The sequence below is a fragment of the Nilaparvata lugens genome, chromosome 6, assembly GCF_014356525.2.
Source record: "Nilaparvata lugens isolate BPH chromosome 6, ASM1435652v1, whole genome shotgun sequence".
NCBI classification, from domain to species: domain Eukaryota; kingdom Metazoa; phylum Arthropoda; class Insecta; order Hemiptera; family Delphacidae; genus Nilaparvata; species Nilaparvata lugens.
Window position 1 is genome coordinate 913,951 of NC_052509.1, and position 25,817 is coordinate 939,767.

At 35.0% G+C, this 25,817-nt stretch overlaps 1 protein-coding gene across 1 annotated transcript in view; it reads left to right on the forward strand.

Annotated features, from left to right (window-relative positions):
* LOC111057380 (arrestin domain-containing protein 2-like) overlaps positions 1-25,817 on the forward strand; it is a 226,810-nt gene that overhangs the window by 144,230 nt on the left and 56,763 nt on the right. The window contains exon 4 of the mRNA XM_039431324.1: positions 1,981-2,111. Within this exon, the coding sequence (XP_039287258.1) occupies positions 1,981-2,111 (131 nt within the window). The remainder of the gene's footprint in view (positions 1-1,980; positions 2,112-25,817) is intronic.

Sequence of the window (25,817 nt, forward strand, 5' to 3'; positions counted from 1 at the left end):
AGTATAGATATATGCTATCCTTGTATCTGACTCAAGAATAGTATAGATATATGCTATCCTTGTATCTGACTCAAGAATAGTATAGATATATGCTATCCTTGTATCTGACTCAAGAATAGTATAGATATATGCTATCCTTGTATCTGACTCAAGAATAGTATAGATATATGCTATCCTTGTATCTGACTCAAGAATAGTATAGATATATGCTATCCTTGTATCTGACTCAAGAATAGTATAGATATATGCTATCCTTGTATCTGACTCAAGAATAGTATAGATATATGCTATCCTTGTATCTGACTCAAGAATAGTATAGATATATGCTATCCTTGTATCTGACTCAAGAATAGTATAGATATATGCTATCCTTGTATCTGACTATAGAGAAACCATGAGAGAAGTTGCCAGACCCCAGACGAATCAATTAAATCAGTCTTAATTCGCCGACGCGGCTGCTCTGAAACCTATTAAGTGACTGAGGAGACTAGGAGCGCAAACCCGATGAGAGAGCTAAGTCGTGCTCTTCAAACTTTGCTCTTTCTTCGGCAGCTCTCCAGTATCGTGAAAAAGGTCAGACGGGTCTCCCAACTTTCTATATTATATGCCTGGTGCTCTATACTTGAAATCTACCGCTCTCATAAACTCTATTATATTGAAAAAGATTTATTTCATTTCCTCACTTTTTTTGGTCTGCTACTCTTATCTTTTTGTTCTCAAAACTTCATCTCATCCATTCTACTATTGAGAGAAATTCTCTGACTGGAGGGTGTTTTGCTGTGGAGCACTAGGAGATTCTTTTCTATTTACTCTATTTAGTCTATTTAGAGTTAAGACGTGAGAGTAAATAATTCTATGAAGAGCCGTTACTTTATCTCCACAATCTTCATTCTGCTCCATTGAAACCCCCCACTCCATAATTCTATGGAGAAATTAGTTGACAAAGAAATTAGTTTAATAGGTTTAAAGATGAAAAAATGAAATACATTCATTCAAATAGATTTTACTGTAGATGATTATCACCTCAGATAGAGTTGATGAAAATAATATTGAAACTCCCTTGATACTTATTTTACTACTCTTAGATATTCAAAGTTCAATGGAAGTTTCTTTTAGTTCTGATTCCTATTGAAATATTTATTGGTTAGTAATGCAATATGATATGAAATTTTCACATTCACAGCATTCAACTGTGAATATGCATTGACAAAAAAAAATATTCTCTGTGAATATCTTCTAAAACTCTATTGAGTGCATATATTTTTATAATCGTTTTTGCTTTGATTCACTCTATTTGATATCCTATTCCGAAGAGTAGTTAATTATGAGTAGTTTCGAGTAGGAAGAGTACAAAGATGTACTTCTTTTGTACTAGAATAAATGTTACACTTTACATCTATTGGTACTTTTTCAAGTACATATCTTGCTACTCTTTTTCAGCACATATTCAGAACTTATCCATTCTTTTATCTTCACTCCTTGCAAAAAACATTTTCGTTCTGCGAGAAAGCTTACTTAGTTTAAAACTCTTTTTACTATTTTTGTTAGTACAAATTTTGTATTAATTTATTTTGCAAAGTATTATCATAGAGAAACGATAGTATAGATATCCCATGGTATAGGGCGTTTATGTCGCAGCTTCTACTGTTATCCCAAGCAGATAGTTCCCATAGTTCCTTCCTATGCAGCTGTGAGTCGCTGGTAGTCTCTCAAATTGTGCCATTCATACACTCTCACCCCAACAAAACAGTAAAAATTGACAATAATCGACAGTAATCGGCTTGAGATAACAGTAAAAGTTGCGACATAAATTCCCTATACCATGGGATATCTACTCACGCTATTGTTTCTCTATGGTATTATCTATGATAATTTCTTATTCATCTGCATCTATAACTTTGCATATTAAGTGTTTTTATAATCAAGTATCTTCCCATATTTCTTCGCAATTTTTTTAGACCGAAATTTGTTTGTTCGCAGATAAACCGGAGGGCAACATTCCGATTCTCCCCCGGGGCCAACATCAATTTCCGTTCAGATTCCAGCTGCCGGAGAGCTCGCTACCCTGCTCCTTCGAAAGCAAGCCCGGCTTCATAAGATATTACATCAAGGTGAGTGAGACATTTTTGCACCTCTAAATAACAAGAACACTCACTTATTTTTCGTTAAATTCCAAGCTATTCCACTTATTTTACGTTAAATTCCAAGTAGACACATGACTTGAATCGAGTTTTTGGATAAGACCTACCTTCTCATAAATTTCAACTTGTCAACTGTGCAATTTTATCAAGGCTGGGTAAACTATGGAGTTGGGTACTGAGTCACCTTGTCTCTTCTCAACTTCAAACAAATGGAGTCTTTATAACTTGTAGTAGCTTTTTGATCCTATTCGAGTACGGTCATAATAGTGTACATTATTTCTTCCTCATGGAGGCCATTGATAGCGGTATTCAGATAATAAACAATAATTCTCAAGAACGTTTATAGCCGATTTTGTTTAGCAACCATGAAAAGGAGCAAATCTGAACCGGCTAGAAGAATCGCTCTGATTGGCTTTTGTTACTTGACTGAGAACGTCTTCAAGAATTGCTTGAAAATAAGGCCTTTTATGTGTCATTGGAGCTGTATATTCATTGTGGAAGAAGTCTAATCTTGTGAAAAATAGTTCTCACCAAACAGTACAAAAAACAATTGGTTTCTGAGTAAGATCTTAAGAGTTATGGAAGATTGAATGAGAATATATTTCTCATTAGAAATTATATAATTCTCAAATCTGTTTGAGATTCAACAAGGAAACATAGGGTCTGTTTATTTGTTTAGAGAAAGGATGAAGTTCATCAACTTTTCTCTGGAATAATCAACAATCATGAGACTAATAGTTAAAAACTTTTAATAATTCACTGTCATTGATAAATTTTCCAAACGAGCTAAATTTTTCAAGTTCTCATTGATTCATGAAGTGGAATATTTGTTTCTTATATGGTGCTTTATCCTTCTAAATTCAAAATTGATAGTTTCTTCGTTTCTGACATTATGAGTGGACACAAATTTTCAGCAGTGAATAGTATTATTATAACCTATCTCTGGGAAGATTTACCTTTTATAAAATTTGGAAATAGAGCAGTTTTGGTTTGGGCCTGTAGCACATTCATATCTATAGATCATGTTTTGTGTTTGTATTGATGAATGAATGAATGAAAAATATCGATATATATTTATAGGAGAGAATGATTGATAGCCAATGTTATTGTGATAGAAAAATCTGGTGTGGTACATTCACAAAACTTTCCTTGCCCATTGAACTGTAAGCCTCATTCTCAAACGAGAATAATTTAGGGGAATAACATAATGACGATTGGCGGCAACATATTTGAAACTACGATCAGACTACTGTATAGTGTATATGTGTATATATAATTGTTTTCCGAACACTTTTTCCTCTGTGTAAATTGTGAAATTCGATGATTTTTTAAAAGTCGTCAAAATAGCTGTTATACAGATGAAATATCTTGACTATGACTGTGTTATTTTTATAAACTGCTCTACCTACCTACCTCATGCACGAGAAGGAGGCTACAAAGTTCATTTCTCAAGGATGGGGTGGACTCCCCATTAGTTTCCCAGTAAAAAGACTCATGCCAGTTGATAGAGCTGATAAAATAACTATACGGGGTATGAATTTGAAAAAAAAAGTTATAGCCGTTTTTGAGAAAATCGTGAAAAACATGGTTTTTTAGTAACTGCCATTTTTCTCAAGAATATTACGGAGCTCCTGCAATTTTCCCAGAAATGAGACTCATGTCACTTGATAGGGCTTATAAATAGTATAGGGCTTTATTCGTGGTATAAATTTGAAGAAAGTCGTTAGAGCCGTTTTCGAAAAAAACATGGTTTTTTAGTAATTATCCGCTTTTTTTCCGCCATCTTGAATTGAATTTTATTGAATTTCTTATTGTCGGATGCTCATGGTATAAGGACCTTAAGTTTGAAATTTCAAGTCAATCGGTTAATTAGGAATGGAGTTATCGTGTTCACAGACATACACACATACACACACACAGACCAACACCCAAAAATCATGTTTTTGGACTCAGGGGGCCTTGAAACGAATAGAAAACTTGAAATAAGGGTACCTTATTTTTTTTTTTTTTTTGAAAGCAATACTTTCCTTACATATGGTAATAGGGCTAGGAAAGTAAAAAAGAAGTTGGAAGAGTTTTCCAACTACTGTACAAAAGATGTTTGGGAGATTCAAAGTCATTTTTGAAATCTATTAAAAGAGTATCTTACGAAACAAGCTATTCGTATCTACTGACAGAACTCCCCTCTCTATTACCATTATAGCTGGCACACAACATCGACCAATCACGTGCGAGTACACTTCAGGCTCTTGAGAGGCCACGCCCATAACGAGCTCTCATTGGCTGATGCCTTTACGTAGACTCCATTTTGTTGAACGTTGCCGCCGATTGGTGATTTGAAGCAATAGCTTGTTCTCTAGAGTCAGAATCCCAATTCGTGAAGAGAAAAAGTAGTAGATAATGATTAATTTATGTAGTTGTTAGCCTCACGTAATATTGTAATATATTTTAATTAAAATCGATATTAACAGAGTTCGTATCAGTAGATACTGAATGAGTACTGAGATATACAAATTACATCCTATTACTAGGTAGTACTACTAGTACTAGGCCTACTACTTCGGCTGCCAGTGAAAAGTAGCCACTTAAATCGTCAGCTAATAGTCCAGACAATAAAAGTATCCACTATAGGGGAAGATGAAAAATGAAATCAATTAACTTAATTATTCAGAAATTCCTCAACAAAAATTGGATATACTTTTTTAAACTAATTCACTAGTTTAAAAATAGTCTATCAATAGTGACAATCGACACAGAAATGATATATTCCGAATATGTCATATACTTACACTGATATATCTGCAAAAGTACTAGAATATAATTATGTTTATAGGTCTATTGGTATTTTCTTATTGAAATTCAGTTTTTATTATATATTTTCGAAATCCAACTTGGCTGAATTGGTTCATAAGAATGATAAATAACAATTTATTTCAATCATTGGTTTATTAGGTCTATTGGTATTTTCTTATTGAAATGCAGTTTTTATGATATATTTTCGAAATCCAACTTGGCTGGAATGATTATTAACAATTTATTTCAATTATTGGATGAGTATTGATTATTATAAATTTCGGGACTAATTATATTTTATTGACACATTCAGGATGTAATTTGCTAAATTAACGAGACTACTACTCATATTTAGATCAGAGAGACCTGGAACTTTGCATTGATTTGTAGTATAGTGAGACTCACTTTTAAGTGTCAGTCTTGATTTAATGGGAAGTATATAAACAATTCAACAGATATGTTAACAGTTTCAAGTGAATCTCAGTGCATCTATTATAAACTATTCATGCATAACGTCAATGACCACCACCCACCCACCAACATAAACATTAACTTTTCACAAACATTAACGGTAGGAAACTGGGACAACATAGAACTCCAATGTTGCCAACAGCACCGTCAATGCATGACCTCATACGGGTGTTGCTGGCATTTAAAGTAATGAGTAGCAGTCGCCCACTACAAAATGAGTCACACGCAAACATATACAAGCCCACACACATGCCGCGACAAATTCACGAGCCACTAGAGTTTAGGGGCCCTCTTTAGCCCCCATCAAACACAAGAGTGCGGGGAGGGGTTGGAGGGATAAATGAGTGGATGAGGGGGTATTAGAGGAGGATGAGGAGGAGGGGGAGGAGGAGGAGGAAAAGCCAAACTTTGTGAGGATGACACACGCTAAAACACATGTGACCGTTGTAATAATATTTCCAAGCTGGCCTTTCATAAAGTAAGTCAACGGGAAAGGTCGACTGTCTGTCTCTCTTCACCCCCTAATCACCTTCTCTCTCTTCTCTCTTCCTTCCTCTTGTTCTTCATCGTATTTCTCCCATTCCTCTTTTCGTTTTGAAGCTTTTTTCTACTCCTCCCACAATTATTTCAACCTTTCCTTCCCTGTTATTCTATATCCTTCTACTACTTATCCTTCCTTCTTATTTTTACATCATTTGTTATTCTATTCCAATAATTCTTCTTCAACCGCTCATTTAATATTGTATTAACCCTGCTCATTTTTTGAAAATATATTCTCTCTCACATGCGTCTTCACTTTTCTCGAACTAAAACTCTTTCTTCTACTCCTTTATCTCTCTTCTTACACACCACTTTTCCTCCTTCATCTCTCTACTTTTATTCTACTCCAAGATCTCATATTTCGCCATTTACTTCTTTGCATTCTCTTTCATCATCTTCTTTTTTCCTTTCCCCCCTCTACTCCATTTTCCTTCTTATTAATCTCCTCTTCTCCTTATTCCGTTCGCAATCCCATTAGTGTTTTCAACACCTCCAATATCATCAACTTCATTTTCCTTCTCATCTTTTGTCTCCTCTTCTCCTTATTTCGCTCGCCATTCCATCAGTGTTTTTCAACTCCTTCAATATCATCAATCCTCTGATACTACCTCCTTCTTCTACTTTCCATCATTCTTCTTATACTTACCTCAACCTTGACCAACTTCTTCTATATTCCCCACCTCCATCCCTCTACTCTTACATCCTCCTCCTTCCATTCTTTTCTATCCTTTTCTTTCACATCTCATTCTTCTCCACTTCTTCCTCCTCCATTATTAATTATCTCTTATCGTTTCCCTATCCTTCTTCCACGTTCCAAAAACTGTATGAATTCTTCGTCCTCTTTCTAGTCACATTCTTCTCTCACCTCCTCCACCAACATTTCCTCCTCTTCCTGCTCATCCACCATTCCATCATCTCTTTCTCCTACTTCTCCATTTCCTCATCTCTTTCTCCTGCACCTCCATTTCCTCATCTCTTTCTCCTACACCTCCATTCCTTCATCACCTCTTCCTCCTTCATGTCTTCATCACCTCCTCTTCCTCCTCCACTTATTCATCTCCTGCTCCATATTTCCTACTCTTTCTTTGTATTCTCCTCTTCCTCCTATTCCTCCTCCTTATCATCAGCACCACTTTACCTCTCTCTTCTACTCTCTCTACTCTACGTCCTCATCCCATTCCCACACACTCCCCACCAACCTTCCAAAGAGGGAGAAAGTCAGAGAGAGAGAGAGACAGACCGACTTTTAACTCTATACTCACACTCCACGTTCGGTTCTAAAACTGCAGTTAGCGTTGAAGTTAAATGGGACTCGCTCTTTTTGCAATGAGGGCTGGTGGTTTGTTGGTAGGGGGGCACCACACCAGTTTAGGGGGTAATTCGAGGATGAGGGGCCCACCTAAACGTCACCACTTTGGGGGTTAGTTTGGCCAAGGGTCACTAAAGCGTCACCAGTTTAGGGGGTGAGTGGTCACCAAAAAGGGGGTACGGTACCCCTCACCCACCACCAAGGGTCAACAGTTTATGGTTGGTGTCAGTTGGAAACTGGATTTGTGCAGAGTCGTTACTTATTCAAAATGTCGGAGGGTGACCTGACTAGTCTGACTCCGTTAATGCAATCGAATGCTGCAAGTTGGTTTGCAACTATCGGTCAATGAGGTTGCATGCAACTTGTGCTATCCATCCTAACTGAAACCCAAGCGAACTAAAAGTGAAACCTTAGGGGCCCATCATGCAGCCATTCACTCTTCTCCCTTTATTATTTCATCCTCTATTAATTTGTACAAATGATACCTAATCAATCAATCAATCACTTTATTCTCCAAATAGGCATTAAATAGGCATTTACCGAGCCATTCACAACCCGTGAAAAGTAACAAATGTATTGACATGATGACAGCCAATACAAGTTGAGTACAAGAGAATTCAGCCAATCATAAGCTAGCCAATAAGAGAGCAGTGATTTCGTCGCATAGCGACAGCCAATGGGAGTTGAGTAACAGAGAATTCAACTATTCACAAGCTAACCATTAAGAAAGAAGCTATTCCGTCATCATGATATCCATGCCCACACCTATTTGTTATGAGTATCAGAGAATCAAATAATTGGAAGATGTTCTATCTTCGAAATCTGAGTTCAAGGAAAGACATGACAATTGGAGTTATCCAGTGTTAACTGAATAAACGACTTATGCCTGAAATCTTATACTGTATATCTATGCAATATTATTGCAATATTCGATTGATATCATTCATAATTTACAATAATGTTACTGCAAGATGAATTGTGAAAAATTATTGCTAGAATTTATACACGCTAAATTCTCGAGAATATTTCTACATTCTTAAGTTATCAAACAAAAATAACTAACAATTTATTCATATCACCTGCAACAATTTTATCATGTTTGACCTGTTACTTCATTGATATAATTATTTTTCTCTAATTTGTAAAGTTTTCAATGGTATAGATGTTAAAATTATGAATATACTATTAAACTACACTCTGGTATTCAGGTGTTCAAATTACTGAATAAAGAAATCTATTTGAACTCAAATCTTCAAATTTCGTAAAATACTGATAATCCAAAATAAATAATCTTCTATGAAATACTGATAGATCCAATAAAAATAATGAATTCAATTTTGACTTTGATAAGTTGTCGTATATAGAAAGATGATCCACCTTGTTCTAGCCCTTGATTCAAGTATTTTAAAAATTCGTCATCTTACGTGCAAGGAAGGATATATTCAAAAAAGTATACCTCAGAACCTTTAACAGTACAACACCAATCCAGAATTCAAGAATTCAACGGAATACTTCTTTCTGTAGGCTTACTATTGAGAATTGGGTGTCTAACTTTGGTCTCACTTCTTCTTCTATATTTTCGTGAAACAAATGGTTCCCGCTAATTAGGCAACAGACAAAACTCAGACAAGATTTCTCACCCCGAAAAAAGTGAGTCGAAAACGTTCGATACAGTTGCAGAACTGTCGTGAATATTAATGAACGTAGCAAAACTTTTGCACTACTTGAACCCCGTTAAAAGAGAAGAGCTTTCTTCAGAAGTCGCCATCAATTAGGGACCCAACTACAAGCCAAGCCTTCACCTGTCCTGCTATAACAGTCTGAAGAAGCCGCGCTCCAGAATCGAAATTAATTTCTGTCCCGACTACTCGCTTCCACTTTATTAGAATCTCGAATGAGTCGACGGCATGAAATTGAATTTCAACGCGCGCCAACACAAAAGGACGAAGAAAGCCCACTCTTTGAATTATTCAACAGCCGGTTCAGATGATGTTGTTTTGTTCGCCAGCTCTTGAAATTATTGAAACGGATTCGAATTTCTTCCGACTGTTGCGAGGTTTTGTTGCTATTCATTGTGATTGGGCAAGTTCATCGACTCTCAACACGGCCCAAGTTATTGTTATGGATTTATTGTTTGATGCAATCTTGTTCTGCCAAGTTCACTTTATACTGAACAGTCTGAACTCGCTTGTTATTACTTTACATTTAAAATCTGAAATGTACAAGGACCAAGAAAATGTTATAAAAATAGGAAACAGAGTGTCAAAATCATTTGATACAAATAAGGGCGTACGTCAAGGCTGTTGCCTCTCTCCAACCCTGTTCAAAATCTACCTTGAGGATATATTACAAGATTTACTAATGTATGGGTATCCCAATAAATAATGAATATATTTACTCACTCTTGTTCGCTGATGATCAAGTAATAATGGCTGGTGATGAACATGTCATTCATTACGTGATCAGGAAGCTTGCTGATTCTTATGAAGGAAATGGAATGAAAATAAATTTCAAGAAGACCAAATACCTAGTCTCAGGAGTTACAGCTAAGGATCTACAAGTTGGAGATCATAAGGTGATGCAATGTGATGAAAATAAATACCTGGGCAGCGTGATATCATCAGAGAGCAATTCCAAAAGAGAGATCACGAGTAGTATTGTACAGGCCACCAGACAGGCAACACAAAACATTAAATTCCATACTATGGTCCAAAAATATTACAACCCTACAAAAATTAGAATTTATCATTCCATTTTACAGAGTATATTGCTCTATGGCTCTGAAACTTGGGAATTAACAAAACGAGACACTCAAAGAATAAATGCTGTGGAAATGGATTTCTTGCGCCGGAGTTGTTGAGTTCCAAGGAAGGATCGAGTGAGGAATACGGAGATAAGGAACAGAATAGGGAAGCTAGACACAACCCTAGAGCAGATTGAAAAGAAGCGCCTTGTATGGTTAGGACATACGCAGAGATGAGAGATGAGAGGTGGCCCAAAAAGATACTGAATTGGGGTCCACCTGGAAAAAGAAGGAGAGGTAGACCGCCCGAACTGTGGAATAAACAGGTGTATACGTGTATGAGGAAGAGAAGTCCAGGGAGACTGGAATAATCGCAACAAATTGATTGATTGATTGATTGATTGAGTACTTTATTTATGTAGATTACAATATATACTGGCTTATACACTTATATACAATAGCTTACAATACAGCAAAATTATAGATGAATTTACATAATATAGACTAAGAAAATAATTATTGAACTATATATGATATGAAAAAGTAATTTGTAATATAATAACTATCGATAATTATATTGTTATGCATCTACATAAATTGGCGGAGCTTTGGACATATCAATGTCCATTCTTTGGAAAGAATATTAAAAATATCCTCCCCACTAACTCTCTACCAAACAAATGGCAGATGGAATGCGAGAAACGGCTGGAGCTGTAAAATAAACTCGCTTATATATATATATATATATATATATATATATATATATTATATATATATATATATATATATATATATTTAAAATCTGTATAGCATGATTCATCTTCGAGATTGCAGCTTGCCAGCCTACAATACTTTGATTTGAACTATTCTATAAATGAGACTCACTTGGTTTAAATGGTGACGGTAACTCAATGTAGCCAGTCTACACTAGTAGTTCTGTGAACAGTAGACCTCACGCAGTATTCTCATCCACAAGTACCTGATTGAAACTATAGACTTTATGGAAATACAGCTTAGACTGGCTTCTCCACACATCTGTGTAATCACTTGTCAGCTGATTTATGATGAATAATTCTATAGTCTGATTTTTACTCTAATATTGGCGTATGAAGGAGGCTCGTTTTTCTTTTATATTATCCTTGAAATGCACAATTTCCAAAAACCTAGTATATACGTCGACGCGTAATCAAAAAGAAAAAACCTGTCAAATTTCATGAAAATCTATTACCGCGTTTCGCCGTAAATGCCCAACATATAAGCATTCAAACATTCAAACATTTAAACATTAAGAGAAATGCCAAACCGTCGACTTGAATCTTAGACCTCACTTCGCTCGGTCAATTAAAAACACTTCACTTACATGGGCTACTTTTGTAGAAATTAATACAAACAATATAAAAACCTTGTAGTACCCTTTATTATTAAAAACTTTAAAATATTTCAACAACGACTAGTTTCGACCCTAACTTAGGTCATTCTCAACTTGAAACTTGTCTCCTTTCAACTCTTTCAACTTGAAAACGACCTAATTAAGGGTCGAAATTAGTTGTTGAAATTTTTTAAAGTTTTTAATAATAAGGGTACTACAAGATTTTTATATAGTTTTTATTAACCAGTCTACATTCTACATTCAGTCTACACTGTCATTCAGACTATCATGTCTTGTAGGCAGTTATAATCAAATTATGTACATGTTGTCATTACTGCATTGCACTGTTTCAATCATTTAATCCAAAATTATTTTTTCCTACAGTTACGTTGAAAAGTGGCCATTGCTGCACTGATTACAGAACGCAAAGAATCACTTTTCCGCTCTAGTGCGGGAAAATTTTTTCTGCACTCCAGATTTGCAACATGGCAACGCAAAATACTTAGTAGGTTATATGGAGCAACAGTGCAGCAAAATCAAAATGAAGTTGGTAACAGTGACTGCTGTGGCTGCTATAGTGAGCAGAGGTGCAACCAAGCACAACGCGCTAATTATTATTCATTATATATTATAACCAAGGACAACGAGGACTTTAGGATTTTAGGATTAAGGTTTTTATCAATAATAAAATTACACAGAAAAACATTTGATGGATTTCAGGCAATTTTACCCATAATTACCCACTTTTCATATTCAATGGTAACTGTAGGAAAAACTTAATGTGAAATACGTGCGCAAAGTACCTCTGCTGCACTCAAGAAACCATTCCGCCCTCGCCTACGGCTCGGGCGTAAACGTTTCTTTCGGTGCAGCAAACTGTCACTTTGCGCACTAGTTGCACAAATAACTAATTAAACTATTTGTGTAGTGTGGAGTGGACCTGGCTCTCAGGATTGCTGGCCATAAATTGAATAATTTACAACATTGAGCAATCTCTGAAGAGCTCATTTTGTACTAAGCCTAAGCGAGAAGACAGTAGAGATGATATTATAGATATTCCGCCTTCATAAACACACAAAATAAAACACACCGCCTCAACCCAAAATGGAATATATGAGAATTGAAAACTTCTCTACTCCTTTCAACTTGTAATCTCCTTCCATACTTCCAGAAGATTTCCAAGTGATCAATCTTTCGCAAAATAACAAGAGCGTTCCTCTATCTTTCTACCTTTTCTGCTGCCACCTACAGACTTTCACAAAGCCTATTGTTGTGATTCAAGATGTGAGATGCCTGCTTTGAGATATATTATGAAATATTTTTGGCAAATACGTGGGAAACCGAAGTCAAATATGCAATGGAAAGAAACGTATAAGCCAGATACCATGTATATAAGGGAGAAGGCTTGGAGGAAGAAAGAGAGGAGATGAAAAAAGGAAGGTGAGAGGAATAAGTTGGTGATGGATGAGGGATGGTGAAAGCAGTAGGTGGAAGACGAGAAGATAAAAGGAGAAAAGGTGAAGTTGGAGGAAGAAAAGTTGGATGTGAAGTGGAAGAGGGAGGAGGAGGAATAAGAAAGAGGATGTGGAGTGAAACATATAAGCCAGATACCATGTATACATGAGAGATTGGAGAAAGGAAGAGGAGATAAGGGAGCAAGATAAGAGGTGTTGATGGATGAGGAATGGTTAAAGGAGTAGGTAGAAGAAGAGGAGAAGATGAATTTAGGAAGAGGATGAAGAGTAAAAAGAGGTGTAGGATGTGAAGTGAGAAGAAGAATGAGAGGAGGATTTGAAGTAGAAGGAGGGGATGGAACAAGAGGAAAATGTTAAGTAACAAGAGATTAAGGAGGACAAAGGGACGATAACAAGGATAAGGAAAAAAATAAGAAGACCAAGAAAGAAAAAATAATGATGAGAAAAGCATGAGTTGCCGAACTAGTCAGTCAACCCCATCCTTGCATTCTTCTTCTTCTTCTTCTTCTTCTTCTTCTTCTTCTTCTTCTTCTTCTTCTTCTTCTTCTTCTTCTACACATTCCTCCTCCTTCTTCTTCTAACAGGGTCTTGGTCGATTACAACCCCATCCTGGCAGATTATATTCTAACCCGGAAATATTACTATATCACCTAGAGTTAACAGGGATGCAGAAAATCATTCGTGTTTGTCATTAGTTAGTTGGAGCCGTAGCCGCAAGATGGAGTCGAATCCATTACCAGGAGCAGATGTAGATGAAGAGGTGTGACAAAGGATGCAAAGCCGATCGCATTTCAAAGCGACCTCTTACACCAGGAGGAGTAATTCTGATTTCTCGGTACCAGGCTGGCTATCAGCATTTCCAATCTAGGTCTATTCTGAATTCTGTTTATCATGTTGTGCCTCTTCCTTCCCGTTTCCTAATCCTCTTACCTTTTGCACTGTAGTGATCTTCCTCCTGCTCACTCCCTTTCAACAAAATTCTGTAGGAAAAGGTATTTTCGCCCCACTTGGATGTAATGAGCTGGTTTACGTGCGTCATATGGAGGCCGAAAATGATTGTTTTCTGACCAGGCCGGTAAAATTGTTACGGCCCTAGGGCTGTAAAATAACTTTGAAGTCAGCTGATTCTGATTTGATGTGAACGTGTTTACAAAATAGTTTATGAAACGGAATCAGTTTATGCTTCTAGAATTGAATAAAGTATTTCGCAATAAGATACTATCATTTTATTTGGATGAATGAAATACAAATAAGATATTATAAACTATTCAAATTCAATTTTCAGAGTTTAATAGAATCTAACCTCAAACCTCATAGTACTTCGTTTATCACGAAACATGGTGAATAATTTTGGAACTACTTGTACAATATCCATGATGCTGAACGTTTTTACAAATAATTTATGAAACGGAATCAGTTTATGCTTCTAGAATTGAATGAACTATTCTGCAATAATATACTATCATTTTATTTGGATGAATGAAATGAAGATAAGATATATATTATAAACTATTCAAATTCGATTTTTAGAGTAGGATAGAGCTTCTAACCTGAACTTCCCAAGTCGATGACAGCAAGCATTGTTGACGTTGACATTCAGATTGGCCAAATTTCAAGTGTGCTAAAACAGCTGATCAAAAAACTTTTCATTATTTGTGTTTATTATTCAATAATTAAAACATTTATAATAATATCATCTTATTGCCATTTGAAAGAATAAAAAAGTATATACTCTACCTCCCACATAATTGAACATAATCATTTAGGATATTTAGACAAATCGGAATAAAAAATAAAAAAAATTGGACAATTTCCTGATATTCAGATTACCTCAGATTTGCTAGAGCCATCACCTTCCACTTTTGCTTTCGGAAGTGCTTAATGAACAATTATTCTCATATATATATATATATATATATATATATATATATATATATATATATATACATTATATTACATATTATATTATATACATTATATATATATATATATATATATATATATATATATTGTTTATTTTTCTGTGTGGCGAAAAATAGCGTTCGCACCACGGGCAAAATGTTTTTCCGGCTCTCAATCTTTTCTTGAAAACCGATTTCGAGCCGGGAAAGTCTCATTTTCGGCCCTAGGTGCGAAATATACTATTTCTCCTCTTTGATGCACTTATCTTTTCTTAATAGAACTCACGAATATTATGGAATGGATTCATGAGATAGCGTCTATGCAAAATTTAGAGTTAATGATTACACACAAAATATTTCATATCGATTCATTAGAATTTTAAATAGTCTGAGTAGGTGAAACTTTTGGATATACCGTGTGGTGAAATGGCTCAATAATTTATACACAAGACATTATTAATATAGTGTGCGTTTGGGATCTTGCAGTGAAATAATTATAATGGTCAGTAAAACAACATATAAAAATAAGTTTAAATATCTAACTATAGCATCTATAGATGTTTTTTTTCACTTTTCACACACTCCATCTCCTCATCTTTATTTTCGCTACTTCTCCATTTTTCTTCAAGGAGAGAATCTTACTAACTTGTCCCTATCTCTTTAACCACTCGCTCTTTTACTCACATTGCTTTCTTTCGCCTCCTTATTCTGTCTTCTGTACCCCTTTCTCTTCCTTCTCCTTGCCCCTCCAATCAACATTCTTTTCTTATAAGAGTAATCAATCAATAGGTAAACATATAAGAAATGGATGAATCTATTTGTCTCACTCTTCTCCTATTTATCTCATTACATTATCATTCTACTTGTCCTACTCATCATCATGTCATATTTCCAATCGAATTCCATCCTCCCTCACTTCCTATTTTTCCACCCTTCTCTACAATCTCCTTTTCTTCTATCTCTGTCCCTTTTTCCACTCGTTTCATCATCCTCCGCTCCACCTACTCCTTCTTCCCCTTTACCTGCTCCTTATCCTCCTCCTCCTCCTCCTCCTCCTCCTCCTCCTCCTCCTCCTCCTCCTCCTCCTCCTCCTCATTATCACGTTCTTCTCCAACACTCCTCCCACTCCTTCCCCTTCGCATCATCATTATCATCTTCTTCTCCACCATTCCTCCTCCTACTCTTCATTATCATCATCATCATCATCTTCAAACTCCAGCTTCTCCTCCTCCTCCTCCTTCTCTTCCTCATTCTTCTCCTCCAACTGTTCCTTTTCCTCCTCTTCCTTCTCATTGTTATCATCATCTTCTTCTCCACAACTCATCCTTCGGATTCTCCTCATCACTCTGCTCCTTCTTCTCATCCACCTCCTCCTCATCATCATCATTTTCTACTTCACCTTGTTCTTCTCCCCCTCCTCTTTCTCATCGTTTTCATCATCTTCTTCTCCACTACTCCCCCTTCGGATTCTCCTCATCCATCTTCTCCACCTCCTTTTCCTCCTCGTCATCATAATCATCACCATCATCTCCTTCTCCACAACTCCTCCTCGTTATTATCATCATCATCATCATCTTCATTTAAGCTCCTCCTCCTCCCCCTTCTTATTCAATCCTCCTCCTCGTTCTTCTCATTTTATTCCTTCTTCTCTTTTTTCTCCTCCTCTTCTTTCTTCTCCTTTCATTCCTCCTCCTCCTCCTCCTCATCCTGAACCCGTGTACCATCAAGCAAACAAACATCACCGTCCCACCGAATTCGGTGTGAGATTAAGCAGTGCATTTCCCCCAGGAGTAGAGAGGTATCACAGCAGCAGCTGTGAGAGGTAGACATAGGCTAGGCTACACAAAGTGTACACAATAACTTGCAGCTGGAAGCCTCGCCTCGCTCCATTATCGACTGTATTAGCAGCCGGCTCAAGTTCGTCTTCAATTTCGCCTCCACTGATAACATCGTCACTGTCGGCTTGTTAACTTTGCGAATTAGGCGGCGAGTCGATGCCAAATTTTGAATATTGAGATGAAGTATCCGGGATCCATCGTCCTGTAATCTCTTGTAAGAATGAATTGTTAAAATGTAAAAGAGGTTTTTTTATATAAAACCGGTATAATAAGTAAACAGATTGTAATGACTGGTGGAAATCTATTGTTTCTATGTATTGTTTTTGTGCTTAGCATTTACATAGTACAATAAATTATTGAATTATTTAGGGCAGGATTCCGAGCTCGGGATTTAGGTAAGTTCTAGACTTTCATCGGTCATGTTTCATGCAGGCTAAGCCTAGTGCCAAATGATCGTTTCAAGGAATATTGTGCTTAGGTTGATTCATTATCATTATTTGCCAAGTAATAAAATATAAGTTTCGGTAATATTATAATAAATATTTTATTTCCATAGATCCAATATAGATATCCATATTCCATTCCATTAATTTGTCTTATATTGTAATATTTTGTGAACTATGAAAATATTGTATGCTGAATTTGTATTATAAAAATATTATTTGCTAAAATTGTCTATAAATTCTTCATCATTGCTATTGTTTTATTTTTCCCGTTCTTATAATATGTAGTTATTTATTATCTTATATTAAATATAGGAGTATAGAGTATAGTTAGTAACTATACTTAAGTTGCAAAACGAATGGAAACAGTATCACGAAATATTGTGATAACAGTTAATTTATTATTATTTGACATCTAATAAAATATACGGTAATATTAGCGTTCTATAATAAATGTTTTATTTTCCACATCCTAAATACATGGTAATAGGAAAATATTGTAAAAATGAGATTAATTGCTAAAGAATGGATCAAAATCGTAGTGAGGTAGGTTCACTAAATTAGATGTTTGGTCGAGTTAAAAATAATGTTCAATGAACAAATCATTGTATCATATGGTAATGGAAATGACGAAAAGTTGAAAAAAAATTATATTGAAATCCATCAAGTATGTCGAAAGATATAACGCAATGAAAGTCGATGTTTTCCCATATAAGTCTGTCTGGGTGCCTGACTTCTTGCCCGATATTCAATGGCGACGAGAAATGAAGGAGGCATCATGCTTCCAAATGCTTGAAGGTATAGCTTAGTCATCTAACTATTTATATCAATGGTACACAATAACTTGCAGCTGGAAGCCTCGCCTCGCTCCATTATCGACTGTATTAGCAGCCGGCTCAAGTTCGTCTTCAATTTCGCCTACACTGATAACATCGTCACTGTCGGCTTGTTAACTTTGCGAATTAGGCGGCGAGTCGATGCCAAATTTTGAATATTGAAATGAAGTATCCGGGATCCATCGTCCTGTAATCTCTTGTAAGAATGAATTGTTAAAATGTAAAAGAGGTTTTTTTATATAGAACCTGTATAAAAAGTAAACAGGTTGTAATGACTGGTGGATATCTATTGTTTCTATGTATTGTTTTTGTGCTTAGCATTTACATAGTACAATTATTGAATTATTTAGGGCAGGATTCCGAGCTCGGGATTTAGGTAAGTTCTAGACTTTAAACAGCTGGAGTCAGAAAATTGGCTTTCCAAAATGGGGCGAAGTCGCAGTAAATAGTTGCAGCCAAATAAATCTCTATTTTCTCATTTCTATAATTGGAAACAGTTTTCCTTGACGGAATGAAACATTCCTAAATAATTCAAAATAGCTGAAACTTTACACTATTTTCTCTTTATTCTATGTTCAATTTTCTAGTTTTTTGAAATTTAATTTAAACGTGACTTGGACTATGACTACGACTACGCCCCGTTTCGGAAAGCCAATTTTCTTAGAGCTTAGCGGCCCTAGTGTATTTGTACTAAAAACTATTTTAATTTGTATATTAATGAATAATTAGAACATGAGTACTCGTACATTAATTTCATATGTATTTATTGTATAGCCCATATTGATTAGACTCTTAATGCAATTCAATTCAAAAAAAAAAAATCAAAATCATTTATTTGCCATACAATAATACATATTCAAAACATAATAAAAGAAATACTTAATTTTATAATCAAAAGTATAAAATAATTAAAATAAAATTAAGCATAATAATACCAAAATCATAATTAGATACTTCTCAATGGTAATCCGGCCTCACCAGCAAAAGGAATCAAGCCTTGCCCGCTGGTGAGAGTTGCAATCAGCTAGTTACATTGGTTGTTTCCTAGTTTTAACAATAATAGAGAAGAAAAATAATCCACGCTTAAAAATTGTTTTTAAAAAATTAGATAATGCTTTCAATTGAAAAGAAATAGTTTTCTCTTGTCCAATTTTTTAGTATTTTGTAATTAATTTTTGCTTCCAGATCAAAAGGCAAATCATTTATGAATCTTGTACTTATATAAATGAGCTGTCTTCTAACTACTGTTAGTTTTGTTTTATAAATTTTATATTTATAGGTTGTATTTCCTCTAAAATCATATTGAACTATATCATTAATAAAAATTTGTTTTTATACTTTATAATATATCTATATAAATTGATCATTTGTATCAATTTATTCATGATAGGATGCCTCATGATTAGCGAATTGCTCTCTTACCTACGTTGGAAGAATGGATGTTTCAGGCTGTCTCAGGCATCAAACACTATACAATACCATAGAGAAAAGATAGCGTAAGTACTACCATAAAGTAAAGAAATATTATTTATTATTAGATTATCTAATAGTATTATTAGAATGATTATTTCTGTCATCTCTGGTACTACTTGGATCAGTTGTCTCTGAAAATACAAATCAATACTGTTATCATGTATATTATTGTCTCTGCTGACATTCACAAGCTTAAAATTTCTACCAGTTGTTTGGAATCATCATAATCCTTCCCATCAACCATGAATAATCAATCACTCAACTTATTTGGATGTGCTCATGACCGTTAAGGCTAGGGTAAAACATGAGATAAATATTTGGGTAAATATTATTCTGAAATTAAACTGTGAACAGTAGACCTCACGGAGTATTCTCATCCACAAGTACCTGATTGAAACTATAGACCTTAAGGAAATACAGTAATAGACTGGTTTCTCCACACATCTGTGTAATCACTTGTCAGCTGATTTATGATGAATAATTCTATAGTCTGATTTCAACTCTAATATTGGCGTATGAAGGAGGCTCCTTTTTCCTTTTATATTATCCTTGAAATGAAAAATTTCCAAAAAAAAACTTGTATATACGTCGACGCGCAATTAAAAAAGGAACATATTGAAAAGGAACCGCTTTTCGCCGTAAAAGACGCAACATATAAACATATAAACATTTAAACATTCAAACATCTAAACATTTAAACATTCAAACATTCAAACATTCAAACATTTAAACATTAAGAGAAATGCCAAACCGTCGACTTGAATCTTAGACCTCACTTTGCTCGGTCAATTATATCCGTAGTTCGAAGGCTCAACGATTTCATCTTGCACCATTTACATTCATTTCATTGTATAGAGGCCCTGAAATTGATCAGTTGCGACCTGAAAACTCTGACACCAGACCTGAGCCAGCCAGGTCACTCGATATTATTATTATTTCATTCTTAACCAAAAAATGATCCGATGATTGGTTTTACTTGTTTCACTAGTTATTTTATTTCAAACTCGCATGTGGATCTTAGGAACGGCATTATACCTAAACATCTCGAACTAAGGACTTCGAATGAAATACTGTACTTTACATTTATACTTGAAAAATCGGGTGAAATGCTTTAAAAACGCAAAGATAATTGATGAGAACAAACTCTCTAAACTCTCAGCACCGCTGAACCTGTGAAACGTATTTCAACATTTCTATTTCTGTTGTTCTTGGAATGAATAAATTACCCTCATCTTGCATTTTCCTTCTCTTCTTCCTACAAACAAGGATTAGGCTATAGCCTGTTCCGACTCACATCTAGATAATTATTCAAATAAACCTACAATCTTGCATTCTTATCGTTCATTATACTTCTCAGGGCTATACCATGAAATTGTTATATTATATATTATTATTTAACGAAAATCCTAAATAAATGCTGTATTAATTAGCATTTGAATAAATGCATTCTCTATTTAATTCCATCTGTAACTGGTTGGCCGCTATGGCTTCGTATAAAATGAGCGCTGCTATCCAGATATTGTCAGTTTGGTGTAAGGGTAGGCATTCCTTACTGGCAATTGGGAGGTACCAGGTTCGATTCCCGGGCTGGCACCTAATTTTTGGATAGTAGTTCTCATCGAATTTTCATCTAGCTGTTAACCCTGTTGTCAATGTCTGCAGTAGAAGAAGTCTTCGGGGTGATTTACAGCATTTATTTAGGATTTTCGTTAAATAATAATTATATATTAATTAGCATTTGAATAAATGCATTCTCTATTTAATTCCATCTGTTATATTATATGTGGCTAAATAAGTAATCACTTCAGTTATTTAATCACTTTAGTTAAAACAGTTATTTTCTTAGTCGAAAACAATATTCACTCTCCTTTACTACTCCTCCATCGTCTTCCTCCAGTTTTCCTTCAACAATGCAACCTTTCCCTCGCCGCCACGTGGAGAAAAACGCAAGTTTTCCGCGAAAAACTCAGACATTTTCATCGGAAATGTACTCGTATCCAAGCAGAAGGAACGAAAAGACAGATGAAATACTACCACCGAATGCCAGAGCGTGAGCGACAATCCTCCACGTTCTCGTCTCAAAAACTTCTCAACTTATCGACATTTTCTGGTTGGTTGCCGTTACACACAATCTTACAACATAAATGTATTGTTCCATAAATATATATCACGCGTATTATTTATTCAGGCATTCCCAGAACAGCAATACAGTAATATTTTATTTATATCATGGATCATGGAGCTTATATACTGTGTATTCTCGGATCACATTACGTATGATTTGTATGGCATTCTCGCTATTCTTCTTGTCCTTCTTCTTCTTATTATTTTGCTGCTTCTTCTTCTCCTCCGCCTTTTATTACTTTTTCTTCTCCTTTCTCAACGACTTCATTCTTCTTTTCTTCATTTCTTCTTCTTTTAGGCTACTTCATTTTCATCTTTAATTATTTTTCTTCTTCTTCTTCTTCTTCTCCTTCCACTTCTTACTTTCCTCTTTACCCGCTCTTCTTCCTCATGTTCTTCTGCTTCTTTCATTAAAATTAAGTGCCGGTTGAACAAAAGTTCGTTAAATTTTGGTTCTAGTGAAATTGATTGCGATTTAAATCTAACCGAACCTTGTGCAACCGGGCCTAACATTGGCAATTTCTTATGATTGTTTGAACTAGATGTGAAACCTTATTACTAAAAAAAGTTGTAATATCTATCTATGATCAAGGTCGAACTATAGACTCTAGAACAAAATAGACTACAGCCGAAGGTATTATAAGGTATTATTAAGGCATGAAAGCTTTTGTACAATGTTGCATTTTAATTCACTCACGATCACGAATTTTGAAAGTTGAGCTTGTAATTTCCCGCCTAATGAAAATGATGCTTATATAAATGATTGAATCAGTAACTTTAGTCTATACAGTAATACAGTACTAAGTATAGTATAAACAAGTACAATAACAATACATCTATACAGTAACTAAGTTCGGTATCTCACAGTAACTAAGTTACAAAAGACTACACATAATACAGAAACTAAGTAACTTTATCACCTCCATAAACTTCAATACATTTCCCGATAAATCAATGCCTCTTTCTCCAAGTCCACTACAACAACACAGTTGCGCTCCCCGTCTTCACTGCCTTATAAAAGCTACGCTACTTCCCTTTAAAGGCAAACATTTTATTACCCATCTGTTGTCGTAGATTAGTTCTGACGTGTGTTGTGCACTGGACTGACGCAATGCAGACTCCGTACAATAGAAACGTCAAACATCATTTACTACCTGACATAAAATACACGCTTTATGCATCACTCTATGGCTGAGCTGCTGGCAACAGAATAAAACATATTTTATCCATTCTGGCTGGATGAACTGTTTTTACGTTATTGTTCTTCATTGAATTGCGTTACATTTTGAAAGGTTATTACAAAGCTGTAGCTTCCGGTCTCAGTGCAATTTTTTTGAGATTAACCTCTTTTTCCTTACTACTTGAGGTCTTTCTTGTGAGAAAAGTAAGGTTAATAGCAAAAGTACAACTAAAATACAAAAGTACGCAAGAGTAAGTTAATCTATAACGAAAAAAACCGAGATTTCGGTGTTTCAAAAACTTCATATTACTTTATTAGGGCCGGCTTCTTTGACACTTATCAAATCGAATGGACCATAAACATATGAATTTAAAATTCATCAGATTTGATACGTGTCCTAGGAACCGATCCTTAAATTTAATAATAATAATGATTTTTTTCCTTTGTCCTGGTACTTCCAGAAGAAGGGAGTTTTATAACAGAAAATAGCCTATAACAAACAAAAATGAAAAATACACTTATAAAAGAAATCGTTTTTAAATGAAGAATAATAAACAAAGCAATTTCCTTTTCAATGGAAAATTTCGAAAAATTATATACCAGACGAAATACAGGGTGATTTATAATTATGGTAAAATAATTCAATACGTGATAGTAGAGGTAAAAATGAGAAGAAAGTTCTTATAAACATATATCCATAAACGCTTCATTAGCGAGCTATACAGAGTGAAAGATTTCGCCCGGAATTCAGTTCCTCTGTGAAAAACACCGATGCTGAATTGTTTGGGGACTAGTTTTTAAAAAACCTTATGGTGGATTCATATGGAAAAAGTCTGAAAAATTGAATAAAACTATCTGGAAGCTGTAGTGTGAGTAGTTTTTGAGAAAAAAGTTAAAATATGCAAGAAATCTACGTAGAAAAACACAGACTTCTACGTTTGATGCCCAATACTTTCTTTATGACAGTAAACATATAATTTTTGAAATAAATTGTAGAGAATTTAATCTGAAAAGAATGATGTAAGCTGTGTTAACTAAATTTGAATAATAGTTGAATAAATGTATTCTTATGTAGTACATTACACCACAAAAATTTGCTGTTTTATGAGGAGAGAACTAATAGCTCATAGGTTGTAGCTGATTACAATAAAATATTCGATTTTTTATGAAAAGTTTGATTCCTATATGAAAGAAACATATTATCTAAATGACATTAACTTATACCAAAAGACTAAAGTGTTGATCAAAGTGACGTCCGTTGTTCTTAATGCATATGTTCAGACGTCTTCTCATCGATTGTCGGACCCGTTCAAATATTCCAGGAGTCTTCTTTAATTATCATTCCTTTTCCGTTCAAATGTATCTTCAATTGTATCAATCGGAGTATTGTATACTAAGGCTTTCAAGTGTCCCCAAAGATAAAAATCCGAAGGATTCAATGTGGTGACCTAGCTGGCCATGGGACTGGCCCACTCGGCCTATCCATTGATTTGGAAACCTGTGATTCAGATGTTCGTGTTTACGAACAGCAACACTGAAGTGTGCTGGAGCTCCATCATACATAAACCAAATGTTTTGGCGCAACTGAAGAGTACATGTTTTGTACTATTAACGATTCCACTTTTGGTAATATTATGTAATTGTAATATGTATGAATTCTTGATAAGAGAAGATACTCATTTTATTTGATAAATTACCTATAAATGATAAAAACTGTCGTTCAGACCGTAGAAAATAGTATCAGTCAAATCAATCAAAATGCAAACAATCTGAGATTCAGCCTTCCATTGAAATTGGCTCGGAGACATTAATTTACATAGATCGTTATTCGGATGTGAGATGAAGAATCAGATAAAGCATTGTGAAAGTTTGTAAATCAACTCTTCAAATAAAATTGAAATTTTTAGACTGGACTGACATTTGAATCCACCTTGATTCAGATCATCAAAACCTTCTATAAAATCATGATAGCTTATATTGGAAAACCAATCAAATGAAATAATAGAATTAGGCGGCTACTCATAGTGGAAAGAAAATCAAAATTATTTTCCTAGATTAGCATGCTAATAAATACTTGGTGAACATGATAATAATTTATCATCGAGAAAGTGATCCAAGACTTGATTTTACTTGGAAATCCTCATTTCCAGATTAACACTGATTGAAAACGCTGGTTCCTCAAGGGCCCAAGGCTTTTCCATTCCTTTCCCATCGTTATTCACAGGGGAATCCGTGCTCTTACAAAATGAGCATCAAAAATGAGAGATGATTGACTATTCACATTTCTCAGCGTTTGAATGGAGATACCAATTACCAATTCATTGAGTTTCATCATAAACCGTTAGCAGCAGAAAAGTCGCCCAATGACCGGGGCTTTAACATGATCAAAGATTATCAATTCAGGAAAATTGAAAATTTCTTTGTCGAACAACCCTAATCCCGCGTAGATATTAGTAACCTTGACTCTCACAAACCCCTCAATCAATTTCTCCTCTCTTTCTTTTCTCCCCCTCTCTTTCTTTTTCATCCTCTCCTCTGTTCTCCTCCCTCTATACACCTTTCATCTTTTTTCTCTTCTCCCTCCACTTACTCCTCCATTCCTCCAGGTAAATAAATTTGAATTCCTGGTAATCCCCTTTATTATGAGGAAAGGTTGAATCTTCTTCATAAACTTTCATTTTTGCAGAAAAAAAACCCTGTCTTCTATACTGACAACAGTCGTTAGAAATCTGCATCTTGAAGTTTTTGAGTTGTTAGCAAGTTTGTTGGCAATCCTTAGCTAATTGTTGTGGGAATGTTGAGGCCTCAGAACTTGTGATATTTGTGAAACTTTGTAAAGTTTGTCTGAAAAGACAGCGTGAGTTCAGTAAGGCAAATAAGAAGGTCAATGTCACTTAAGGCCGTTTGCACAGTTTAAAATTAATTTAATCAGCTAGTGGCTTGGACTCAAAATGAACCGCATTATAACGAACGAGTTGGTATACAATAACACGTATTTGATATTACCTAGTCCAAAAATTCAAACTCATTTTAATACGGTACTCATACATGTTTTAAACAATTATTCATTAACAATGCACTTGCTCTCAAGCTAATTCGAATTAAACTAGCTAATTAATCAAAAAGCTAACTTGTTATTTGTAGATTTATTGATTAAATATATCTCAGGATATAACGTGTT